This window comes from Suillus discolor (assembly GCF_016758755.1).
Source record: "Suillus discolor strain FC423 chromosome Unknown F5147scaffold_14, whole genome shotgun sequence".
Classification (NCBI taxonomy): Eukaryota; Fungi; Basidiomycota; class Agaricomycetes; order Boletales; family Suillaceae; genus Suillus; species Suillus discolor.
The window spans coordinates 255,493-280,082 of record NW_024541261.1 but is presented as its reverse complement, the minus strand read 5'-3'; the positions used below and the strand labels follow the sequence as shown (position 1 = coordinate 280,082).

The 24,590-nt window shown below is 48.6% G+C and overlaps 8 protein-coding genes across 8 annotated transcripts; 5 read left to right on the top strand and 3 right to left on the bottom strand.

Moving 5' to 3' along the window:
* Window positions 1–643: 643 nt before the first annotated feature.
* F5147DRAFT_683695 (mitochondrial carrier) lies at window positions 644–2,625 on the bottom strand. Its single transcript, XM_041436561.1, has 14 exons — window positions 2,488–2,625; window positions 2,346–2,420; window positions 2,295–2,299; window positions 2,160–2,242; window positions 2,061–2,065; window positions 1,984–2,032; window positions 1,789–1,932; window positions 1,625–1,735; window positions 1,506–1,575; window positions 1,380–1,456; window positions 1,323–1,329; window positions 1,190–1,263; window positions 1,008–1,141; window positions 644–957 (listed from the first exon to the last, which is right to left on the bottom strand). The coding sequence occupies exons 1-14, from the start codon at window positions 2,507–2,509 to the stop codon at window positions 935–937; spliced, it is 879 nt and encodes a 292-aa protein (XP_041295410.1). The 5' UTR covers window positions 2,510–2,625; the 3' UTR covers window positions 644–934.
* A 41-nt stretch (window positions 2,626–2,666) lies between these two features.
* Window positions 2,667–3,254, top strand: F5147DRAFT_73129 (signal recognition particle SRP9 SRP14 subunit). Its single transcript, XM_041439397.1, has 3 exons — window positions 2,667–2,830; window positions 2,882–2,950; window positions 3,015–3,254. Exons 1-3 carry the CDS (start codon window positions 2,759–2,761, stop codon window positions 3,246–3,248), a joined length of 375 nt encoding a protein of 124 aa, XP_041295409.1. The 5' UTR covers window positions 2,667–2,758; the 3' UTR covers window positions 3,249–3,254.
* A 1,975-nt stretch (window positions 3,255–5,229) lies between these two features.
* On the top strand, window positions 5,230–7,912 carry F5147DRAFT_683688 (EAP30/Vps36 family-domain-containing protein). Its single transcript, XM_041436560.1, has 6 exons — window positions 5,230–5,452; window positions 5,512–5,679; window positions 5,744–6,473; window positions 6,539–6,641; window positions 6,701–7,216; window positions 7,274–7,912. Exons 2-6 carry the CDS (start codon window positions 5,567–5,569, stop codon window positions 7,645–7,647), a joined length of 1,836 nt encoding a protein of 611 aa, XP_041295408.1. The 5' UTR covers window positions 5,230–5,452; window positions 5,512–5,566; the 3' UTR covers window positions 7,648–7,912.
* A 1,880-nt stretch (window positions 7,913–9,792) lies between these two features.
* Window positions 9,793–13,245, top strand: F5147DRAFT_683684 (STE-12 alpha). Its single transcript, XM_041436559.1, has 4 exons — window positions 9,793–10,062; window positions 10,117–10,889; window positions 10,939–11,009; window positions 11,061–13,245. Exons 2-4 carry the CDS (start codon window positions 10,182–10,184, stop codon window positions 12,889–12,891), a joined length of 2,610 nt encoding a protein of 869 aa, XP_041295407.1. The 5' UTR covers window positions 9,793–10,062; window positions 10,117–10,181; the 3' UTR covers window positions 12,892–13,245.
* A 232-nt stretch (window positions 13,246–13,477) lies between these two features.
* Window positions 13,478–14,098, top strand: F5147DRAFT_744478 (thioredoxin-like protein; the record flags this gene model as incomplete). Its single annotated transcript, XM_041439674.1, has 3 exons — window positions 13,478–13,504; window positions 13,564–13,580; window positions 13,642–14,098. 3 exons carry the CDS (start codon window positions 13,478–13,480, stop codon window positions 14,096–14,098), a joined length of 501 nt encoding a protein of 166 aa, XP_041295406.1.
* Window positions 14,099–14,370: 272 nt separating this feature from the next.
* Window positions 14,371–14,944, bottom strand: F5147DRAFT_771147 (uncharacterized protein; the record flags this gene model as incomplete). Its single annotated transcript, XM_041441199.1, has 2 exons — window positions 14,371–14,808; window positions 14,870–14,944. 2 exons carry the CDS (start codon window positions 14,942–14,944, stop codon window positions 14,371–14,373), a joined length of 513 nt encoding a protein of 170 aa, XP_041295405.1.
* Window positions 14,945–17,112: 2,168 nt separating this feature from the next.
* On the top strand, window positions 17,113–19,959 carry F5147DRAFT_771146 (uncharacterized protein; the record flags this gene model as incomplete). The annotated part of the gene is made up of 4 exons (XM_041441198.1): window positions 17,113–17,168; window positions 17,231–17,625; window positions 17,683–18,262; window positions 18,309–19,959. 4 exons carry the CDS (start codon window positions 17,113–17,115, stop codon window positions 19,957–19,959), a joined length of 2,682 nt encoding a protein of 893 aa, XP_041295404.1.
* Window positions 19,960–20,103: 144 nt separating this feature from the next.
* On the bottom strand, window positions 20,104–24,552 carry F5147DRAFT_72828 (glycosyltransferase family 35 protein). The gene is made up of 29 exons (XM_041439312.1): window positions 24,273–24,552; window positions 24,127–24,219; window positions 23,953–24,077; window positions 23,303–23,897; window positions 23,162–23,245; window positions 22,996–23,106; window positions 22,923–22,945; window positions 22,742–22,867; window positions 22,632–22,681; window positions 22,555–22,579; window positions 22,498–22,502; window positions 22,432–22,445; window positions 22,319–22,378; window positions 22,226–22,270; window positions 22,146–22,174; window positions 22,022–22,086; window positions 21,943–21,965; window positions 21,868–21,893; window positions 21,583–21,813; window positions 21,512–21,529; window positions 21,425–21,457; window positions 21,282–21,372; window positions 21,216–21,232; window positions 20,942–21,164; window positions 20,843–20,890; window positions 20,638–20,788; window positions 20,528–20,586; window positions 20,395–20,477; window positions 20,104–20,328 (listed from the first exon to the last, which is right to left on the bottom strand). Exons 1-29 carry the CDS (start codon window positions 24,343–24,345, stop codon window positions 20,248–20,250), a joined length of 2,607 nt encoding a protein of 868 aa, XP_041295403.1. The 5' UTR covers window positions 24,346–24,552; the 3' UTR covers window positions 20,104–20,247.
* Window positions 24,553–24,590: the final 38 nt, after the last annotated feature.

The following is a 24,590-nucleotide window of genomic DNA, read 5'->3' as shown; positions in this document are numbered from 1 at the left end:
TGGGGGTACGAAGTTAGAGAGTGGAGACTTTTGGTCGTGTAGCAAAGTCAGACGTTTAGCTAAATGGTGAAATCGAAATTCTGAAGAAGACATAAAACAAATCTTCGTGTACTCGAATAAAGAGTTGGAGGATTTGGTTGGTAGTCTAAAGCGTAAAGCGTCGCACAGAAGGGGAATGCGAAGAGGAAGAGAGCAAAATAAAAATGCGAATCTTCGAAGCGGAAGAGATACTTGAGTGTACGCGCACGGATCTGTCCCATTCTCGTCGAGAAGCACGAGAATGAGGATCTCCACATGGGCGCATACAAAGGCCCTTTTCACGTCCGTCAACGTTCGCAGGCTCACGATCCGTCCAGCAACCATCATGAGGTCTAGATGTTGTCACTCATCTTTTGTTACTAACTCATCCTTCCAGACTTTTGTTAGCACGGCTCGTTGTTATCTTGGTCTGCCAAATTTAAATGGCCTTGGCCACATGTATACGACCGCACCTGAGCTGCGCCCTCCCCGTTGCCGGGATGGGCCAGGATGAGTCTCGTTAGAAGGCTTCCACTCAGAGACACCGTTCCATTTGGAAGTAATTGGTGACTTTCGACACTGTACTGGCAGCGGAGGGAAAAACAGCAACCGTTTTGTCAATTTCGTTTGCTTATTGTGCTTGCTAGTGACCATTGATGCTGTCTGGATGGAGCCTGCAGTGGTGCGAACATTATGCGGTTGAGACAATGAATCATGGCGACTACAATCGTTATGCCATATGGGCTATTTGGCCCGTTGATCATCAACTACCTCAGAATCAGAATCATCCGTTTTCACATCAAGATTTGTTCCGATCGGTGCTACAGCTTCTTAGAGAAGAAGTGATCCGGTGGGGTTTGATTATTAGCTACGTTGCTGTTTCAGCCTTTCCGCGTCTAAGCGCTAATTTCAAATTCTATATGTAAGGTGGACCAAGGGCTTGAAACAGAGTTAATGATGGCAAAGAAAGTGGATGAGTAGAGACTCACCCTGCCGGAATACTCCAAGCGTAAACTCCACCACTAGAAGTAAAACACCACCTCCAGGCGCTAACCGGAGGACCTTTGGCAAGAAGCCCTTGTAAAGAGCTGCAGGACCCTCCTCACGCATAATGGTCATTAGTCTGTTACTTTGTTTAGTATCTCCCTCGATAGCGTAGGAAGAAACGTACGCAGGATATGTCCAATTATACTTTGGGGCAACTCCGGGGACTTTAGCAGCACCTTGGATGCGAGATTTCACGACCTAAATTTACATGTAGCGGTGTCATTGGCCAAACTGGGGTACTACAATGAAGAGCATACATCAAAGCTGACAGGCACATCAGTCACATTCACTAAATTTGCCGAATTGCAACTCACGGGGTATTCACGGCAGTTCCGACGAAGCCACCCACACTGCCAGAAACAAAATTATTGAACAGCTGCCCTTGCTGCGTCTAAACTAGGCGATGAGAAAAATACTACGAGACATTGCTGAAGACTTACCTCAGCTGGTGGCAGCATACCACGGACTTGATGAATACATCCAAAATATCCACCATTCCACCAGAAGTGCCTAGTCTCTTGGATCAATAATCAGGACGCTAGATTGTGAATCCATTCACCTCCAGAAAGTTGCCTCCATGCCGGCATAGAGACCAAGAGGACCTTCCTTCTTGATAACCTGCTTGACTACATCAATGGGACCAGCGAATGTACTACTTTTATCTTGCAGCCTATTGACATCGGTTAGAAGTAAAAATAGAACGTATGATAACGATGATCGCACTTAATCTTGACAAGCTCAAATGGGACAACAACAAAACTCTCTGTTGCACCAGCACTACACCCTGTTAAAATAGAGAGTTCTTGTGTCATCTTAGACTCTCCAGAGAGGCCCATGTAAGTCTTCCCCCAGAAGTCGTTGGAAGCACTGCAAGGCAATGAGACAATACATCGGAATACCTGCGAGAACCTAACTCACAACTTAACCGCGCGCTTTGGCGCCTCGAGAAGAAGAGGTGGGACCAAACCTGTAAACAAAGTTCAAGGCTCCGTAACGAGAACTGTAAGCGTATTCTTGACCTCGGTAAAGTCGGCCGAAACTGACGAGGATATCAGCAGCGTGGTCGCGTGAGCATCGTGATGTCACGACTTTACCCTTCTTCCCGCACTATAGATGATAGAGTGCCAACCATGCCATGCTTGGCCTTTCCGGTCTCAAGCTGCATACGAGTTTTCACCTGAGTCACGGTCCGTCATCGGCCCAAGCGTCATATGCACAGGTATACTTACGACATCTAAATTATGAGTGAGCGGGCGTCTTATGAGATGAATACGACTCACCTAGAGGGTAAAATGTCAAAATCTCGGAGACACCAGCAATTGCACCGGCGGCGAAATTCGCAACGAAAGGGAGTGCTATAGTTTATTCTGTCAGCAAGGTCTCAAGTACGGCGCCTAGTATGGTGCAAGTTGCCTAACTCACGTTTCCGCTGATCCGTAGCCATTATACTTGGTTTTGGTCGATAAGGCTGAAGTCAAGAAGGAAAAGGGAACCGTTCAAGAGTTCGGAACACAATCGGACGAGAATCGGACGTAGAACGCGAATACGGCACGCGAACCGTTGAAAATTCAGGAATCAGAATTGCCTCTCTGCTCGTGACCATTGATGTGTGACAGCGTGACATCCTGTGACCAAACCTTGCCTTACTGATGGACTTCATCAACTTACGAGCACGCGCGTTACTCATGCGAGGATGGTATACATCGCCTCCTGGCAAGAGTTTCAGGAAGCAGCTGAAAACCTTTACACAAAATCTCCCAACAAAGTTTTTCTTTTCAACATCTATCGCTGTCTGACGCTGATGATGTCCCCACAGGCTCGATATTGTGTGAAATGGAGATCATCAGAGGGCAAGCTCGTCCTGAAGATTACAGATGATACGACAGTGTGTCGTGATCTCATTTCATTATGAATCTACATCTTACTTATCATATCTCATACATCTCTAGTGCATAAAGTTCAAAACTTACTCCTCAATCTTCCTCAATCGATTCGAGGCTCTGAACCTATCGCTAATGCAGAAAATGCAGAATAAACGCCCTACACCAATCGTACATGCCCTAGGTGCACCTGATACCACCAAGGACGCAGACCAGACACGCTCGTCGTCTCCGTTCGTTGCACAACCCGCAGGTCCTGCATCTGGAGGCGTCAAGAAGAAAAAGCCAAAGAAGAAGAAGTAGGAGCAACATTGCTATGCGGCTTCTGGTAAGTCCGCCGCAATGGCCTAGCTATTACATATTTGTCTGATGACGTCTCTCAGCTTAGTGGTTTTATGGGAGCGTAATCTCCTGAGGTGGAGCGAACATGCACAGTTATTATCAGAGCGAGACCATCGTTTATAGATCTGATTTGTCAATAAGCCGTTGGTCGTTTGAACGGCGCAAGGTCCCAACGCCCGATCGATCATGAAATGTTCATCACCGCTACCTTGTTCTGATGCAAGAGGCAAAATAGGTCAGCCATCCGTATGGGAACAATGGAAATAGACACACAACGTCTAGCTTCGGCGTTGCACAGGCTTGCTATAGCACTAAACTATAGAACTTACGGATCAAACGACGGTGCCTTGGAGCACCCAGTGCTGATCCACTAGATTGTTAATAGTGCTTGATGAGATGGTGATATGGTTGATCAGCACACGCAGTCGTGCGCACCCACGATAATGGCGTTCGCCAATGGAGGGTACAAGATGATAGCCTAAATGATAACGGTTAATGTAGAGCCGGGGCACAGGCGTTCATCATAAACCCCAATGTCCACTGGAGGCGGAAGACTCGCAACCGGAAGCTTGACATGGTCAACATGTGGATGTGATGTAAATTAGCCTCACGGCGCATCATCCGATCTTAAAGGCGGTACAGAGGGAACTATTCCGAGGGTGATCTGCGAAAACCCCGGGGTGGGTCTCCGGGGACACCATGCCAGTACCAGGTACAATCTATAAGAGAAGCGCGGTGCAACACCAAATCTTTTTAGGGCCTAAAGAGGGGTTACCGTACTCGACTGATGTGTCACAGATCCATGAACTAGTGAATACGCCGTTAAGACTTGAAGTGAGTTCTATTCACAGGGTCCGGCTTAAAAGTAATTATCCGATATGATGTGGATCCGGCTCTTTGTCGTTAGTAGAAAAAGTACTAGTGAAATGACTCAAGATACGCACCAGTACGAAAACAAATTGCGTATTTAAAGGAAACATGGAGCTTGGTTGAGACCCTAGTCACAACTTGTGGAGGTCGCTATTTGCCGACTCCCTGAGACGACAGCTTTCTCATGGACGCACAGAACAAGGCATCTCGTGACATAGGATTCCGCAGATTGTTCATCAAAAATAGAGACTGGTTGATAGTGGATGATAACGGCGAAAAGCGAAAAAAAAAAAAAGTGCATGACAGCATATATCAGGGTGCTTGATGAGCCACAATTTTACCAAGTAATTTGGTACATACCGATTGCAGCGGGGAGATTACTCCGAGGATCCCATCATATATAGTCAGCGGAGTTCTAGCTGATGCAATTTTAGATGGCACAACAGTGGTAAAAGTCTGTAAAGAGTGAGAACGGAATCGAACCACAAGCGAGATGTGAACATGTGAACGTTCATCGATGCAAATTGGTATTTCTGTGAACTCGACCTAATTGGCAGCAGTAACTGGTGCGACGCCGGGCAAGGACAAGCTGGACCCTGGTGCGAAGTAGCAAGATAGCCTGCGAAAGTGAGCAAAAAAAAGATTGTAACACAGGAGTAACAGGACTCAGTATTCAGATCTGATACCATCGCAAGGTGACAATATTTAGCTTCTCCTGGAACCGGTTCTGGATGCCAGTGGGCTGAAATTAATCAACTGGGAATGAAGGAGGGAAGTGGGGAGCTTTTCAAACAGTCCTCAGAGAAGAGGCTTTGGAACCAATGTCTCATATGTACATGTCACTTGACATGAAGTTACTGTCCCCAACAACACTCCCTTATTGATGTCAATGGGGCGTCGTTTGCAGAATAAGTCTAAGCATGGTGCAGGATGTTAGAAATGATACAATGATCGCGCAAAGAAAGACAATTGAGTCCGCAGTTTGTTATATGTTTTTGAAGGGCCGACACGGCGTTGGTCCAGCTTGGGCAACTGGCCATGGCACAGCTGGTTTCCATAAATACGTGTACATAAATAATGTCCGGTCACTGTCATTGGCATCGTCAACACCCTTCAGCTTCCGATTCCAGGTACTAAGCACTCGACGCTGCATATTCTACGCGCATTGCGGGCGCCTCAAGTTATCGGGAACACCTCATATACCCAAGTTCAATAACTAGTCGAATGCATTGCATTGAGAGGACATCGAGCTCATTCATAAAGGGCACTGATTTCTTCTACCTTTAGTGCGAGAGGTAAGCCGTGTGGTTATATTCCTATTCTGATATGCCTTCATCTCCATACCCGCCAACAGTCATTCTTCCGCTACTTGGTCTTCTGATACGTACTTTCTTCAAATCGCATTGCTCATGGCGCTTCGACGGTATACAGCATCAATCGATGGTACCATTCCAGTTCCTGCACTCCTCTATGACGATGAAGAACATCTGGCATCCCAGGATGGCGTAGGTATATATGATGGGTGCGTGTACTTTCTGGCTTTGACCTGGTGCATTGGTTTCCGTGTTCATGTTACCAATTAACAGTCTGCAGAAAGCTCCCGACTATCAGACAGGTTCTGTTCACGTCTCTACGCATCGCCTATTTTTCGTTCATTCGCAGAACCCTACATCATATTCTTTTACTATGGATCTACTTCATGTGACACGGACGAATTATTATGCCGGTTTGTTCAAATCTTCGCCGAAGGTCTCACTCTTCCTCGACGCCAGCACTGCCTTACCTTTGGCTACAACGTCCGGGCAGCGAACAGAAATATTCGAGAGCTGGGAATGCGAAGTTTGCAGCCATCGCAATCCTCCAGGTTTGAGTCCAGCCGCGGCTCGAATATGTGCTCTATGTGGCGTTCCGCGCAGCGCATCTGCGGTGTCAACAGCGTCGGAGGCATCATCTCAAATTCAATCATTGTTCTCCTCCATTCCCGAGTCTCCATACACCTCTCTATCTTCTTCAAGTTCTCCAGGACCTCCATCTCCTCCATCAACGAATGATGATTCTGATGGAATTGCATGTCCTGCATGTACCTTCCTTAATCACCCGTCTTTGCGTGTCTGCGAAATATGCACAACGCTGCTTCCCAATATTGAACATGCCGGGAATGTGAGGGCGAAATCTGCCCCCTCCACTCGACCAGTATCACCCATAAGTGACAGCATCGATCCCGCGAATCTCCTCATCAAATTAAGTTTCCGCAAAGGTGGTGACAAACCATTTTACAACGTACTCAGGCGTGCACTTAGATCTCGGGCTTGGGAGGCAAGCATGGTGCCATGATTTCAACAGAAATATAACTAATTGCATATCCATATCCTGGCAATTAGGGCAAACGAATTGGTCATAATGCGAGAAGCGGGCCTTCTAGCCTTGCCATTACAAATCCTAATTACGGACCGACACCCGTTGCCATGCGTCCTTCTGGAATAGGTGGGGAATTTGATTTTTGTTGGTACCGCCGGCGCTCACATTGATGGTCGGTTCTCAAGATGGAATTATGCGTAACGTAGAAGCTTCGGCTTATGTTACACAAACGGATCTAAACGATGCCCTGAAAGACTTGGAGGGCTTAATGATGAAAGCCAAGGATCTCGTTCACCTCGCGGGGGAGCTGAATGAGAAACTTACTGCATCCTCTACAATAACTACGACATCAACACTTGCTTCTCCATTTCCGACGACCTCATCCCCATCAACTCCAGGCACCCAATTGTCAAGTCCATTTTCGGCGACCACGCTTGTTCCCTCTACGGAGCCCGAAGAAGCCAAATTTATACGTTCTTCACTTGCGCAGCTTGGCTTACAGATGTCTAATGCCCCCGTCACGCTGGACATGATCAGGGACGAAAGGAGATGGATAGAAGAGTTGGCGCGGGAACTGGCAGGGGTGTTGCAAGGATTTCCGGATGATATTCCCGGTCAGAAATCGGTCGGAATTATGAGAGATCGAGGGATTGTTGGATTAGATGAGGTCTGGGGCGGATGGAATCGTGCGAGAGGCGTAGGTAAGGGAACCCTTTTGACACTGCCCAAGTGAGCTACTGAACACACATTTTACGCAGCTTTAATTCCGCCATCCACCTTTTTGCAAGTACTCCCTCACCTCCCGGCATACACGTCACCGCCTGTCCGCAGCAGAGTGTTTAATTCAGGCTTATCCGTGCTCCATATTCCGCCTTACACCCACGCTTCGTTCACGGCTCGCATAGTGGGTTATCTCGCCATGTCTGGTGTAATGACGACAAGTCAGATTGCCCGCGAGGAGAATATCACGATCGGACTTGCAGATGAAATGATCGCTGCTATTGAAGCTGATGGTGTGATTTGCCGGGATGATGAAAGATCGGCAATCAAGGGGGGCGGAAGTGGGACTACATCAGAAGTCAGGTGGTCGAGGAACCTCTTTCTGGAATATATTTGGGATGGCCAATTGTGAAGATGCTTACATTAAAGTTTGCAGCTACTGCCGTATAGACCGCAGGCGAGTTGTTGACGAGTGTTGGTTGGTAGATGCTGCGGACCATTATAAGAAACGACTCGGGCAACTCGGGAGAGGTGGAAAAACAGGGTGACCCTACAAGCTCCGTCAGCAAATAATTGTCAATGGAAGCCATAACGTTGCTTTGATTTGCGAGCGAAGAACTCGACCTCTGGTCCTAACGTTTTTCTGGCTTGCAAACGATTAATGAATTTCATCAGTTCTAGCATGTTTGGCAAAGGCTTTAGAACCAAACAAACGCCCGATCGATCGACCGATTACCTATTTTGGGCGCTTCAATATCGCAGCGCTAGCTCGGTAAAGAACCGTCATTACCACGTGCACTACAGTAAGGCGGGACCTATTCTGCTCAGCACCGATTATCCCGCAGCTTATGTGTATGTGATGTCTGAGGCCCTGAGCTTGCTTCCGAATTGATACTGTCCCGTAAGTCAAGGACTCAACTATCTCAACCGCCGGTATCATGAACCGAGAAACAGCTACTAGAGTCTAGACTGTCGGCGCGCCGACTGGTTACTTCATCGGTACGGTTTTCATTCCGACAATATCGGTCTGAATTGATTCTATTACCGATCGGCGACATGTCTTTCCCGCTGCTTTGGAGCTGTCAAAATGATATACTGCTCACTTGCAGAATTAATCGAGCTGGAGTGCTGCAGGAATGCTTACTTGAAATGTATCCGTCATAGTCTGCATACCAGACCGCTGGTAGGAACAACACGTGTAGGCTTTTTGTGCGCAGACTTACGAGGTGATTACAGGAGGTAGCATCCCTGAAAAAATAGCTCCTTTTGCTCCTCATGTTCGTCGAGCAACGTAAGTGTGTGTACGACTGCTGGAAGCGGTGTCTTCTAGCGATTTCCATTCTTCAATCAGCCGGCGGAACGAATATTAACGAAATGCGTATCCACACTGTCGGCGTGGGGGATACTTCAGGTTCACTTTTCCCCAGTGATATCGGCATATGTGTGGTTCTCCATTGCTCAAACGTTCTCCTGGGACGTCGAGATCGTTACGACTGTTAGTCCCTTTCAGGTTTGTAGCAACCGACTGAATTTCAGTTATGAACTCACGCTCGTTAACAAAAGGGCGCAGTGCCGCAACTATCACCAGTGGCGTAAGTCGGCTGATGCATCTTTAGTTCAGCTGGCCGAAGGCGGCCCCCGCGGGTTGAGGTAAAGTGTCAGTTCGAAAATAATTCATTTCGGTGTTTACTCTATTCAGCCACTGTGGGTCAACGTCCGTTCTCGGGGTTAGGAACAATAATGAGTACTTACTGCGTTGCCTAATGATTGTGATCGACAAGCTAGGCAATTTGATCATCGAGTACATATTTGTTGTACTCAAAGTTTCCCATACAAAGACGATGTGTTTGAGGACTAAGTTTCCCGATAAAAGTCCCGTAAAACGCAGCACGGCATCCGGGATGCACATGATAGCGGCGTCGGAGTGATTTCTATTCTGGACCGAGAGTCAGAGTTCAGAATGGCGCGATGATCATGGTGATCGGACTGCAAGGTCGGAATCAAGCGTTGATAGGTGTTATTCGATCCGGGACCTGCAAGGTGTCCGGATTGCATGTTGTGAATTAATTTGCGGTGTCAAAGGATCAGTGGGTACATGTGGGTAATAGCTTGTGGGTGTGAGGTGGTAGATCGCATCACAGCATGATGAACGTCATCATCCCGCGAAGGCTGCAGGGATGGAGAATAGCAGTGAAGGAGATAGGGTTCGACATCGCATCCGTATCAACTTAGCTCGTAGTAGATGAACCACATCAACTGAGCTTATCAAAGTAACACGACAAGTTCGGGGGGTTACGCGATATTGGAATTAGGATAACTTCGTGATCTTGAGATTTCGAGCACAGCCATGCTAACGTTGTACCAAGTGAGAGTAGACGCCTTTTCAAAGGAGGTGTTAAGCTTGAACTTTAGGTATAATTTTTGTTGTGCTGTGCTGAACCTTGGGCTATGCTAAGATCGGATGAGGCTGTGAAAGATAACTAAAAATGGAAGAGCAGATTAGGTAAGCCATGCCTTGCTTGAACCCCGGTAACTTGACCAAGTAAAGATGGCATCAGCATACCGTACACTGTCAACAACACCCTTTCCAATGGTGGATGCGGCCCAAACTATTGCATCCAATGATTCCATGATCATTTCTGGGTCATCCCGGCCCATCCCATCTCCATATTTTTATATCAACCATGATATAATATAATTCTTCCGGCGCACACGCAAATGGATCACCCTCTCCCATTATAACTATATATCATCCTACTCTTCATCTAATTGGTTATCGCATTCATCTTCCCTCCTCTGACTCTTTAAATCCCTTCTATTGATTCAAGTACGTCCTATCATCACTTTGAATTCGAACCTTTGTAGCTCACCATCATACCAGGTTGGCCCTGCGTAGTATCACTCTTCTCTACAGCTCACGACAACTTCGCTGAAACAAGTGATCTCATGAACCCTTATCTACCAACGTTTGATTCTTCACTCGACGCAGGCGCTGCAGGGCTAACTCCACCATCCAACTCCGGATCTTCTTCCCCTTCTCTACTGAACGACTATCCCAATGCCCATCAAACGCAGGCGCCTGATCGTCGCGTAACCAATTTTATCGCTCGGACATCGGGAGGATCACCGACAATGCATTGCCATCGCTCCCCCCAACGAACACCAACGTCATTCCAATCCCACCAGCCTCACATAACTGATCGCAGTCAATCTGCCTTTGTCCCTCGCTTTAACCCATCGGCCACTGGGTTAAGTGCATGTAAAAATCTGACAAGGCCTTTGAACGTGCAGGAGAAAGAAAATCTCTTTCATCTAGACAATCTCAAGTATTTTCTCGCTACTGCGCCGTCCCGATGGTCGTCGAACGCTTCTGGTTTAACACAAAATGATTCGTTTCCCATGGACTCCTCTGGTCACCCAGCCTCTTCACATCCCTCCATGAACCGCTTCCTTCTTCCTTCTTCGGAATATATCACATGTGTCTCGTGGAATAATCACTACCACATAACGGGCACAGACATTGTCCGCGCGCTTGTTTTCCGCTTTGAAGCATTTGGAAGACCTGTCAAAAACATGAAAAAATTCGAGGAAGGTATTTTCAGCGATCTGCGCAATCTCAAGCCTGGTGTCGACGCTTGCTTGGAGGAACCCAAAGTTAGTATCGTCCAGGTTTTCTCATGATGCTCCATCTCATGTACAACAGTCACCATTTCTGGATCTTCTTTTCAAATATCAGTGCATACGCACTCAGAAAAAGCAAAAGGTGTTCTACTGGTATGTATCTTCTCCATTATCCTGAAATTTGTGGCTCACTTTCCTCGAAAGGTACTCGGTCCCTCATGATCGCCTTTTCCTAGATGCCCTCGAGCGCGATCTCAAACGCGAGAAGATGGACTTGGAACCAACTACTATCGTCATCGGTGAACCTGCTCTCTCGTTTACATACGAGCCGCAGCGCAGCCTTTATGAACAGTTTAGCAAGAGCATGGAGGCCGATGGCGACGTCATCAGCAATTTTGACGTCACCCAAATGAATGGGAAACGTGACACAAGCGGATCAGCACCGACGGTTTCACGTGCGGGGGCGATGCACAACTCTAACTCGGGGGAGTTGCATCTTAGTAACTGTCGCATTGATGGCGGAGGTCCACATCTTCCCTCAGCACTGCATGGTCCCAATATGGCGTACCTTCCCCTTTCTATTTTCGAAGGTTCTCCCACCTATAAGCAACGTCGTAAAAAGCCAGCCAGCAGGCTGGATGCGATCGCGCGCAGTGACTCGGAAGAGACACCCATTCACACATACGAGGTTGGCGTTGGCTATGGACCTAGTGATTCCAGCATGACAGCTGCCGATATGTTCACATCTCAAGCGAGAGGTGAACAGGATCCCAGCGTGAGACAAGTCAAGGCTGTGCTACAAGCCCATGATAGCACGATTTGGTCAACTACACCGCAACTCGCTCCAGGGCAGACTTCTGCCACCCTTCCAAATGGTCCAGTCTTCGGACAACGGTCATCAATCAAGCAGCCTTCATCGCAATCTCATCTTCACCCCTTTGCGGAGGATTCTTCGTTCCCTTCGGATGTTGACGGCCATCACGCCACCAGCGGAATGACGCTCACTTCGAAGGTGTTTGTTTGTCCTCTCTATTCCTGTGGCCGCTTGTTTAAGCGCATGGAGCACCTAAAGAGGCACGTGCGGACGCACACCATGGAACGCCCATTTGCTTGTAACTTTTGCAAGAAGCGGTTCTCTCGGTCGGACAACCTCAACCAGCATCTTCGCATACACACACGGACAGAAAGGGCTGACTCAGCTTCCACCGATCTAAATGCGTGCGATGCTGATATGGAAAACGAGGAAGGAGATGAAGATGACGTTGCCTTTGCTGCCGCTCTCTCTTTTGCAGAGGGTGGCTTACAAGACATGGGGACGTGTGTTTTGGAACTGCAAGGCCAGGTGCAAGACGTGCAAGGCGACGAAGAGGGTTTAGTTGCGTTGTCCGGCATCTCCCCTGTTATGGATACCGACGCTACCTCGGACGGTGGGCTTGGTAGCAGCTATTTCTTGCAAAGTGGCACCGGGGACCACACCGGGTACGTTGAGCCAGCGGAGATGACCTGGGCCAGTCCCTTTACGAGCTCTCCGTCGTTGAGTTCGACTTGCAACGGGGAACCGACTATGACGTCTTTTTCGGCTCCATCCCATAGACAGGATTTTACCCTGAACAATATGGCTCTCCATGTAGCACCCTCAGAGGTCGGACCTCACAGACGTCACAGAAGCGCCACTCCATCTCTCATACGCTCGCATTCTGTGTCCAGCCGACACTACCACCCCTATGCATCATCCTCTCATTCGTGCCCCAGTTCAAGTCACTCCAGCCCAAGCGCTCTCTCTCATTCTCCTGATAATTCCGCGGTTTCATTAAACGCTATGTCTCGTGAGACCTCCAGGGCGTCACAGCCGCGTTCATTCTCAACACCTTCCTTCAGTGCCAATCAAGGCTTGGATAGAGCGCTCGACATCAGCGGCCTTAATTTCGACGGTATCTTCTCGAATTCCATGACGCTATTCTCAGAACCTGGTGCATTCGACCTTTCACAGGCATACCCACACCCCGCCTACGAATCAACTTCGCTGTCAATCTAGATCGTTCGAGGAATACAGTATACTTCTCTTTTGTCATCATAATTCTTTTCGTTCATCTTGCTAGCTATAAATGTATCGATAATCTATTTATCCCTCACGACCTAGTACATACTATACCACCAGTGATTGTTTTGGGGCATCGTGCAGGTCACTTTTGTGTTCTCCCCCATTTACGACACCGAGCCTCACGTGTGCCATTTTCTTGTATTACATATCACATATTGTTTTGGTCACGAATTGTTACTTCACTATCGCTCAAGCTCGGTGACTCATCGATCTTGCCTGCAAGGTTCGATATGCATGGAGCTGCGCACACTAGTTTTTCTTGTATTATGTATCGGAATTTCGTCACTATGTCAGCGCAATTGACAATGCCTACGGCTCGGAACTCAATATGTGGTACGAAGTGTATATGCCGCAATCTATCGCCAATTGGCAAGCTCATTTGATTGAAATGTGATGGTGATGCTGGAAGAGGTGGCCGGCGGTACACACAGCTGACTAATGTCAAACCTACATACGCCACCAACGTACTACTACGGAGCTTCTTGATTACGAACGTCGACCAGACAACAAATATTCCGATATGTTTTCTGGATTCAAAAGATCATTGGTGAGCGCCCGGAATCGCTTGAAGCTACCCGACATGAGCTGAACATCAATCAACTACAGCCCCAAATATCCATCTTGTGTGCATCATCTATCATCCGTAAGGAAACCTTATAGGAGCTGAATCTTTTCTCTATACAGTCACCACCCATCATCGCCACCATCAATTCAGGCCCTTGCACTGCTGCGGAACGCCCTCTCCTCACCTTATCCCCCTGGAAAGCCATCGGCGCCCCCACTTGAGTTTGATCTAGAAGTCGTTGAAACGAAACCCCCGACCGCCGATCAATTGAGGACCATTCTTACGTACATCACCCCGCCGAGGTCTCCTGCACCCCCTGCGTTGTCTGCCTTTTTATCTGCGCATCCTGCATCGCCTGGCCCGGGAGAACAGCCTCAAAGTGTGAAAGGTATCGTGAGTCTTGCGGAGCAAAATCCGAATGTTTTCAAATGGCCCGTTGTCGTGGACTGGATTGGTGGCCGTGCTAGTGTAGGGGACGTTGAGGGCGTCAAAGGAATATTGGAGGCCATCAGGCAACAGAGAGATGGGGAGATGAAACGAGATGAAGTGGATCAGCCTAAAGGCTGGTTCTCATGAACGTTCGGGCAGGAAACTGTACATCCGAGTCGTCGTAAGGACTATACTTCAGATTCTCCAACTGCACACTGGAAGGAACGTACAGCGTGTCATTTGGTATATATTCTGTCCATATGGTAAAAAGGTAGTAACGCATACATATGTATTATAATTATCCAACGAAAAAGTGATCCGCAAGAGAAATTACTGGTCAAAGTCGACAGTGCGCCGCGATCATCACTCCCTGCATCCTCTGCCAAACTGTGGCGTCCCTTGTTCCCCTGTTCCCTGACTCATGTAGTGGATGCTGCTGGCGGGCTGCGTGTCGGTGTCGCTGGATTACTTGACACTGGCTGCTGGGTGGATGTGTCTGGTGCTACTCCCGCGTCGGTATTTGTCGCCGACGTGGAAGTGGCAGGTGTCTCACCAGACGAGGGAGGGGCGTTGTTATTTGAGCTGATTTTCCCGACAGTCCCACCGACGGCACCACCAACTATAGCACCGATCACGACAATGGCAATAACAAAGATGGTGATTTTGCCATTGCGAGTCCGCCAAAAAGATTGGGGGGGATGCGAGGCATGTGTAGCAGCTCCAGGAACATCCTTTTCCTGTACCAACGAGCTGCTTTCGACATCGGTGTCGCTAGGAATTGGTTGTGGAAGTGTGAGTGGTTGTGTGGATGTAGGGCGGGTAGGACGTTCATCGAGTAAATCGACGTTGTAACCTTCCTAGAAATCGGATATGTTTTAGTGACAAATCGGGACAGGTGAGCTAAGAGGTACTACACACCTGCCTCTGAGCCCTCGTCGCTGCGGGAGCTGCATCAAGTAGGTTCTGGTCATATGCTCCGTTTGGAGACGACATGATGCTTCTCGAAGATATTGGTGATAGCGAGAGGTCGCATAGGCAGGCGCCTGCAGCTCGCTTGCAATTACTTGCTGGACAGCCTCACCAACAGTGCCTGTCTGCCAGGTGCCTGACAAGCGGAGTTGCCCTAAGTAGCTACATTCCGGATCTTGGCTTGAGCGTTCAAAACATTCGACCAGCAGTTCACTCGAGCAGACGAACGACACAAATACTTGAGATGAGTGGCGATAATGATGTAGATAATACAATACAATGAGCCTGTGAGGTATCCTTCGCGACTGGCCACAAGCCTCATGGTTACATCAGAGTCCCTTTGCCATCGGACTCGCCAAGAAGTGACTAAAATTTCAAGGGTTTGGGACTCTGTGCTTACGGTACACCGGCCTCAATGCAGCAGCATGGTTAGCTTCTCCTCGGCTTTGTCCTTACTGAATGACCTACTAGTTGAACGTTGTTGCACGATAAGTTTGGGTATATATTTATATAACCGGCCGTAATTGCTCACGCAAAGAATTAGGCAAGACGCGGTCTCATTTGAGTTAGTACATCATTGATATACCTGAACGGCGCACGTCTGACAAGGTTTGCACCCAGGCAAAGTGCCACTGGACCGTCATGATGCCGTATATGGCTAACGTCGAGGCCTGATGTATCGCTCATGAAGTAGTCCAGGCAGTTTACGAAACGATTTGGCTCCCCACTAGTGTGCGATGTAAATTGTCGAACGTTCCATGGTCACCTGTATTTGCGATATCCATGATAGTGCAATCTTGGACCTACGAATTGATATATAAGTGTGCGAAGAGCAAGCAGGGTTGTGCTTCAGCACGAACTCGGTAAGTATCGCTCTAACAAGTCAGGAATTTCTGAATGGAAGATAATATACCATAGAGCCACCGGCCTTCTTGACGAAAGCGCACATCTATTATAGATCATGTGAGTGCCGGAGAGATCGACACTGCGAAATGAAGGAAAGCCTCCGGTCTTCGCGCATATAAAGTTTGACGGAAACCCCTAAAGTCATTTAACAGTTGGGGTGAGAGTCCGTGAGACGGTGTAAAGGGGACCACACAACTGTGGGGTAGCAGCAGTGTAAATTAATGAGGTGCCCGAGGTTGTCGCTGTAGGCAAAGATCGGTAAACGCATCTAAAAGTCAAGTACTGAATCCGGTTGCAGGGAACAGGTGACATTCAGGAGCGCGACGACAGGGATTCTCTTCCATTTCCAACACCCAATGACAATTCGCCGAGGTTTCCAACATATTAGGACAGAGCTGCGATTCTGCCTGTTCCAGGACCGTGCACCGAGCTGAGTTAATAAGTGACCGTAATGCTACCTATATCGAGCTCTATAACTTACCTGCTGATGAACATAATCAACGCTTTGAGGACTGGCAGAACAAGAAATCACCTTTCAAAAGCCCACCCAAGCGCTGATAATTCAAAAATGTAGCAGGTTCAGGGCCATGAGTCTGCTGACCAGCATGTAGAAGTCCCGTTAATTTACTGAAATGCCAGACTGAGTCACCATGGCTCTTTCAGCAGCGATGAGTTGCCCGGTTATTAACAGGCCAAGATAGATGAATCTCCGCAGAAGGTGGAAGTTGACTGTGGGATGCGAACCGTAGTCATCCAGACTCTAGGAGGCTACGTGGTTTGTACGTGGTAGCTGTCAACGTCTCAAAATATTTAGAAGTCATTTCTTCTAGCCAGGACTGTCGGTGATAACGCCATCACTTCGTAAGATAGGGTGCACGCTGCTTGGTTCAGTCTTGTACTCAATCATATCTTTAAGAAAAAAACATACCTGTCGACTTGCAAGACATGTGCCATGGGTCATGATTTTCTCCTCGAGTTGGTTGGTACATAAGTATCAACGTCAGGACTCAGGAAATATTGCGGAGCCGACTCGGAAATAACGCGGGGGTCCTGATAACACACTCGGCTCGGCCCCGCTAAGCGGTTGTTCGGTTGTAGATCGGCACGCGCACGTGGTTTCGCGGTTTGAATGGCACAGTTTGCGTTTTAGCGCAGAGATCACCGAGGAGCTACTATACGCGCTGTCCAGTATCACAAGCGTACATAGCTCTCGCGCCACCCAGAAACGCGAATTTTGTGAGTTCTCATTCTTGCGTTCATTACCACACTTGAAGTTCCTAACCATTATGCTTCGCTTTTACTACAACCAATCCAGCTCATTCGGTTCCGTTGAGAATCAAGCGTTCGATCAACCATGCCCTCGTTCTTGAACAAGGTCTTTGGCCGAAGGACAAGCAATGACAGGATTCAAGCAAGTCATTTTCAGGACTCTAACGACAATAGAACTCTACTGGACGGAAAATACGAGGCTGTTTCTCCTTTGAACTTCACCGCTCCCACTCTTACCACCTTGTCAAAGGCTCAGACGGCTAAAGATCATGCTGGATTCTCGTTGTTTCGGCCTAAATCTCGGTATACTCCCCCTAACTCTTCCTACAAACGCACGGAGAATCTTCCCCAATTGTCGCTCCGCCTTCCCGGTCTGAAAGACGACGCAGAGTCTCTCCAACTTGGCGTTTTCGAAGTTGATCTCGAGTCTCAAAGGATTTTCGATGAATCCGTTATTGGTGCAAAGCTCCTGACTCCTTTGGAAGCTCTTATACTCGTTCGAGCCTGTGCGCAGAGTATCACTGAGCGGGGTAAGTTATTGCCAATCAATCATTATGCAACCATCTAACGTCCAATAATCGTCTTAGGCTTGGAAACCCTTGGAATTATGCACCCTCACTGGCACTCCGCATCACCCGATATTCAACGAAAGCTAATCTCGCTCTTCATTCATTCATTGGCTCCCAAAAGCCGTATAACCGTTATGTCTCCAACGCCTGCCGCGCCAACATCCGCCTTTGAAGCTGAGCTCGAGTACACCCGCTCTCCTCACGACGTTGCAGCTATTCTCCGTTGGGGCCTTCGTCATCTTGTGCTTGAAAATAACACTTTCGGCAAGGATGTCTCTGCACCTGAGTGGGCGTGGTACAAGTCCTTTTTCGACGCTGAAAAAGGGGCGTCGTACCCACCCAAGAGTTTCACGGAGTTGCTTCTCCCCAAGCTTCCTCCAGTGCACATCGAGTTACTTCTTGCGACCATTGACATCATATCCGCATTAGCCTCGCATGCTGAAGCGAACAGCATATCTGGTAGCAAACTTTCCAAGTTTTTGGGCTTATGGTTGCTCACCGCGACGAGGACTGAGCAAACCGATAACTGGACCACCTTTTATGCTCGATGGGAACGTGCTGGTCGGATTTTGGAGCATCTCTTCCTTGCACGAATTAGGTATGTACCCCGCATGAACCTGAGGGTGTGTCTGACCATAACACAGGGAGGAGAGTTTCAAATCTCGACTGCCTACCCGACTTCAGGAACTTGTCAAACATTATCCATATTCGAGGGGCGTGTCCGGCGTTGAAGAGGACCTTCTTCCTCATCCTCGCTTCTCTACGCGGAGTTGTAGTGTCCTCTTCGTGCGCATTGAAGTCCTTCTGTCAGAGTCTGCGCCACAGCCTAAACCATCGCCCGTTCGCCTGCTCTTAGATGCATTCAAGCTATCTTCCGAAGGTGAAACCTTTGAGCATGTTGAGCTGTGGAACTCGCTCAAGACTGCCGCCAACGAAGTTGCCTCTACATCCTCGGTGAATGGTGCTCAAGATGGCCCACAGTTCGGTCGGGTATTCGTGGATGAAACAATCCACCTCCTCGCGTCCACATCTCGTAACGCCTCTTCTCCAATCATGTCCCCGACAATTGAAGTTGCATCGCCCATGCCTAGACGCTCTTCGCCCTTCAGTAAGATTCTCGATCGTAGCAAGGACAAACCTGCTTCTGGAAACGGAAATGGGAACGGCTCAACGTCCCCCGTCTCGTCTGTTTCCTCGCCAATCATCAGCGACTGGGCACAGTTCTCCACTAGCGGTTTCGGTGAAGCAAGTGCAGTCACGCCGCTCGCTGCAACACTCCTTGATACAGACAAGGATGTTGAGACTACAGAGCCGCTTGCGTCCCCTAAGTCGGCTAAGAAATGGGGGATGTCACGCTCGGGACAGCGCTCTGCTGACTCCCCATACGAGACGAGCCTCAAAGAGCCTGCAGTCCTCAGCACCAAGCTCGCGAGTGTTCACATGACGCAGGTTGACGAGGCCTTCATCGATTTCTGGTCCGACGCCATTGCAGACCCCATCACGGCGAATTGGCCCTCGTTTGTCATCTGTGGGCTGAAGCCGCTGCCTGCGAAAGAAGCTGTCAACTGGCTCATCGTCGAGCAGACGTATGTACGCCAGCAGCCCCCGCAGCCTCGCCAGCCCCGCACGACATCTCCCGAGCGCCGTGGTCGCACGTCGCCCCGCCCTTCGCTCCGTTCGGAAATTTCTGGCACGTTCGCTGCTACGAAGAAGCGATTCAGCTTTTTAGGTGGGATGAGTAAGACGGGTTTGACAAGCAAGAAGAGTGCAATAGGAAAGTCGCCCAAGGTCGGGGAGCTTGGTGAGATCTTACCTGGGGAGGAAAGATCGGAGACGCCGACAACTGTGACGAATACAAACAAGGGACTTGGCATCGCTGGCACTGCCGCAGATGCTGCTCAATCGCCTGTCCCTGAGGAAATTGTTGAGTCACCGGCCGTGGCTGCACCCGCAGAATCTGTCCTGCAATCTCAGCAAGACAGTGAACAAGCCCTGGTCCAAGACGCCATCGTCGCGCTCGCAGCCATACCCGATGAATCTGTTCCAGAGTCAGAGGGTACGCTTGTCGAGGAATCTGTAATGCAGTCTGAGCCTACACATGGTAGCGAGACCCCCGCTTTTGGAACTCCCGAAAACGCTTCGCTTGCTGAAACTGCTCAGGCCGACCTTCCAGAAGAACCCCCTGTTCAACCCACTCAGGGAGTTGAGCCCGCACCACCCGCTACTGATTCAAAGCCCGTTGAACACACCAATGGTGCAGCATCCGTGGAACCGCCATCATCTGCCGACGCGTAGGACAATATGGACGTCTCGGTGGAGCATCTATTAAATTGAGGACATTGTTGAAGATTACCCTGTTGATTTCTTTTTGGTTTATTTCATGTTTGATCATTGGTTGCGAAACCCTCCTACTGTCCTTTACCATTTACTGGACCTGAACTAATCTACATTTACTGTCACATGCAGGATTCCAGATATCGCGTTGCCTCACTTTATTCATACAACCATCATTTGGACCGTTATTCGCCCGGACACGGCCCCACAATTCTTCCTTTATATCCCATATGCCCTTTCCTCGGATACTTACTCAACCTTGGTGCTTTCAATGTTCCAGTATTCCTGTGCGTAATCTTGGATCGCACGATCAGAGCTGAACTTGCCCATCTGTTCCAAATTGGATTATTCGGTGTTCATCCTTGTTACGTTTGTTATGAAATTGATAGTCCATACCTTTGCAGTGGTCCTGATACTCTTCTTAATCCACTCCGTTCGATCATTATAGGCTTCGTCTACCATCCGAAGAGCCTCGATGTCTGAAAAGGGTTCATCAGGGACGCTATCGTCCGCGCGGCAAGTTGCTCACAAGAATCAAAATCTTCAGTGATAAGGTAGTAATCTCCCTGACGAATCGTGTTGAGCAGGCTGTTCAAAGAAATGAGTAACTTCATATACACTTGCTGGAGAATTACTTACGGCTCGTACACGCCCCTGTCGCCAAACAACCCAGAGGAGACCGCGTTGAGAACTTGTGCAAGAGCAGGGGACTTCTGCTCGACAGGAACGGGGTGGTATACGTGTTGATAACGAAGGTCTTCCACCGCGGGCGTCAGATGACCGAAGAAGACTACAACGAGAGAACAGTAAGTCTAACGCAGGCAATAAATGCGAAACTACGTACAAACATTGCTAGGGCCGACTTCCTCCGCGATTTCGATGTTCGCACCATCTATCCGAACAGTCAGATCTTTATGGCACTGAATAATGGTACAGTACATACCAACAGTGCCAAGTAAAAGCCCACCGTTCAAGCAGAACTTCATGTTGGACGTGCCCGAAGCTTCTGTACCCGCGGTGGAAATGTGCTGACTGATGTCCGAAGCTGGGATAAGGACTTCTGCTAAGGTGACTGAGTAGTCTGGTAAGAAAAAGACGTTCAAGTAATCCTTCGTGTCGGGATCAGAATTGACCACGCGAGCGACGTTGACGATCAAGCGGATGGTCTAGAAGCTCGTCAGTATCACAAGATTGTGCATCTCGCTCGTCGAACGAACCAGCTTGGCGATATAATCTAAACGCCGATCAGTTCGACAGGATTGTTGACGTGCGCAAACACTTACACCCTGGGGCAGCTTTGCCTGCGAAGAAGACATTCCGCGGGATCACCGTCTTCCTCTCCTTGGGAGTCATAGATTTCAGCTTGAGGTAGCGCTAGAAAAGGTTGAGCGCATAATTCAATGATTGCGCTATGGATCATGCTCACATGAATGACACCAAGAATATTGAGAGTTTGACGCTAACAAGACTGATGGGTCGGATTTCGAGAGGACATGCATTGGTGTCTACGTACCTTATACTCGTGCAATCGCTGGAACACTGATCAGCCCTCGAGTTCCGCAATTATATATATGTTTGACTAACCTTGATTTGGACATCGAACAAGGCTTTAGTATTGACGTTAAGACCTAAAGTAACCTGCATGTGATGAGCAAGCTTCTCCTTGTTAGCTTGCTTCACAGCTGCCCAGTCTTCTCTGAAGTCTTCGTCCTCGACATAATCGAGAAGACCCTCAAGTTTGGTAAGGTCCTTGAGCCATATGCTCTTCTCTATGTCCAGAGTCAGGGTGATGAGCCTGCTGAGTTCAGGATTGCACTGGTATGTTTGACTTAGCCTCGATGTCACACTTATTTCAAAATAGCCACACACCTGGTCCAACCACCGACGAGGAGTGACTTGGCAAGATGATAAGAGGCAGAAATGCATCGAAGATATGGTACTCACTGCCGTTGGTCACGTTTCCAAATCTTGCGCGCAAAACCTCAGTCAGGATACGCTAATTCAGCGTTGAAATTGGACCTACTTGCTAACTCCATAGAAATCTACGAAATCCTTCAAAATAGTCGTCTGAACCAGTTCGCTGTGCAGCTAGACGATCGATGGTGTTACTTATTCAGACAGATTGCAGATACTCAGCGAAGACTTACCTCAGCCACGCCGTTGACTTTGCGACTACCTGCACACATGCACATTAGTGGGAATACGAAATGAGTCCTGCGATGCTCACCGATGCATGCCAGGTGGGCCATGCGAACGTTCTGAGGAATGCTCTCTGAGAAAACCTTTTAGTCGTGATTCATTGGTTGTAACATCACAATACCTTCGATTAATGACATCCGTGCAAGCCGTTCCTTGTCTCCAGGGAACTTCCGTTCTACAGCTGTTGGAAAGATCAGTCGAACACTCAATTGGAATCAAGTCTGTCTTTCTTACACTGCAAGAACGACCTGCGGTTCGATGTTTAGGTCAGCGTACAAGACAATATTTTCCACTACTTACAAATTCTGAAATTTAACATGATTCAGTAGAGGTTTGGTAATATAATACAAGACTCACGATATCAAATATGATCTGCATGTGCCTACAAAAGAGTGCTTTAACGTCAGTGTATCGTTGCAATGCATGATGCTCACCTAGGCAAGAGATGTTGCATAAGGGGTACGGGCCACGTCTCAAGCGCTTCCTATCATCAATGTCTTGCGTCAACATCCATATCACGAGAACTGGCATTGTCTCGACTTACTGGGAGGACAGTATGATTGGTGAAGAAGAAAGTCTCTGTGACGATGTCCCAAGCAGCATTCCATGGAACTTCTTCTTCATCAACGAGGACTCGCATGAGCTCCGGAACGGCGAGTGTTGGGTGTGTCTTCAGTAAAGTAAAGTTAGCCCCTGGTACGTGCACACGCATATATCGGCCTTACATCGTTCAGCTGAATCGAGACATCTAGAAGAAATGTGAGCATTTGAAATTGAGAACCAATTAGGTTCGCGTACATTGAGGGAACTCTGTGATGGGCTTTCCGATGTTCTTGAACCGACGAATGATGTCCGCGAGACTGGCTGCAGTCCAGAAGTACTGCTGCTTCAAGCGAAGTTCCTTTCCAACTTGAAATGGGCCTCTTAAGCACAGCGTACTTTTGAAATTGTCGGGAATACTTACAAGTAGTATGGTCGTTTGGATACAAGACGGATGTGATCGCTGCTGCGCTATTTGAAGACTCGACGGCACGTTCGTAATCCCCCGCTACAATCAAAAGTCATCAGTCGAGTAAAAGGCGTAATGATTTGGCTGTAAACGCACCATTAAAACTGTTTAGATCAAAGCCCCTCTTCGGTTTACTCTCCCACAAACGGAGATTGTTCGTGTTGCGCGTGTTACAGCCAGGAATGGGCACATCATAAGCGACAGCAAGAACCTCCTGGCCACCTTCCCAAATGGCACGGCCGCTTCCATCGGGCAAGCGCTCTGCAAAGCCGTGAAACCGCACCTCGTAGCTAACATCAATGCGAGGGAGTTCCCATGGGTTAGAATTCTCCAGCCAGGGATCCGGCGCTTCCAGCTGCTGTCCGTCGGGAGAGATGAGCTGCTGGAAGATGCCATACCTGTAGCGCAGGCCGTAACCCCACACAGGAAGCTCCTGGGATGCGGAAGAGTCAAGGTAGCATGCTGCAAGACGTCCGAGGCCACCATTGCCAAGGCCGGCGTCACGCTCCTGGGCAAGGAGATCTTCCATGTTGAAGCCAAGCTTGTCGACCCCCTGCGTATATTGTTGCTTGAGGCCTAGATTAAGGAGGGCATTGTCGAGCGCACGACCCATGAGAAATTCGAGAGATAAGTAATATGCCCGCTTTCCTGCGGTGCGAGAGTAATGCAGTTGTGTGTCATTCCAGTTGATCTGTGCATCGACGATGAGTTAGATGGGTGAAATGATATGAGATAAGGGGACATACGATCAGATTATCACGGACGGAGAGAGCTGCGGCCTGGTAAGCTCCAAAATTGTCGATCTCGTGTGGTTGGCGAGCCAGAGACGTTTGGACATGGTTGACGATCGACTTGGTGATGGATGGTACGCCTGTGGAGGTGATTGAGCGATACACGAATTGATTATTCCGATTAGCTACCTGTGTCGAGGCCTCTCAATCCATCCTTCCAGACTTTCTCTTCGCCTCTAGGCCACTTTTCCTTGCCTTCGGAATCTTTTTCTGGCAGATATCCTGTTTGAAATGTATCACGTATCTCATCGAGGAAACACACGAATTGGGCATACCGGTAAGTGTCCTGACATGTCTGCGGCGACGTTGAACCTTTCCAATGGCAGTAGTATCAAGCACGGATGTCATGTCTAGTCCCAACGATGCTGGAGATCGTGGTTGATAGGGAAGAGAGAAGCGCTTTGAGTGGAGTATAGACTCTAGAATGGAAGGACGTCATATCAAATCTACTACGGCGGAAAAGAGGGGCAATCTGGATGGATCTGGACCCAGAGACGGAAAACATTTTCACATTGGACTTGTTTGTAGTAGGCATCTAACGTCACAAGCGATGGTCTAGATCGGCCATAGGTGATCGTAACGGCGCTCGGCCG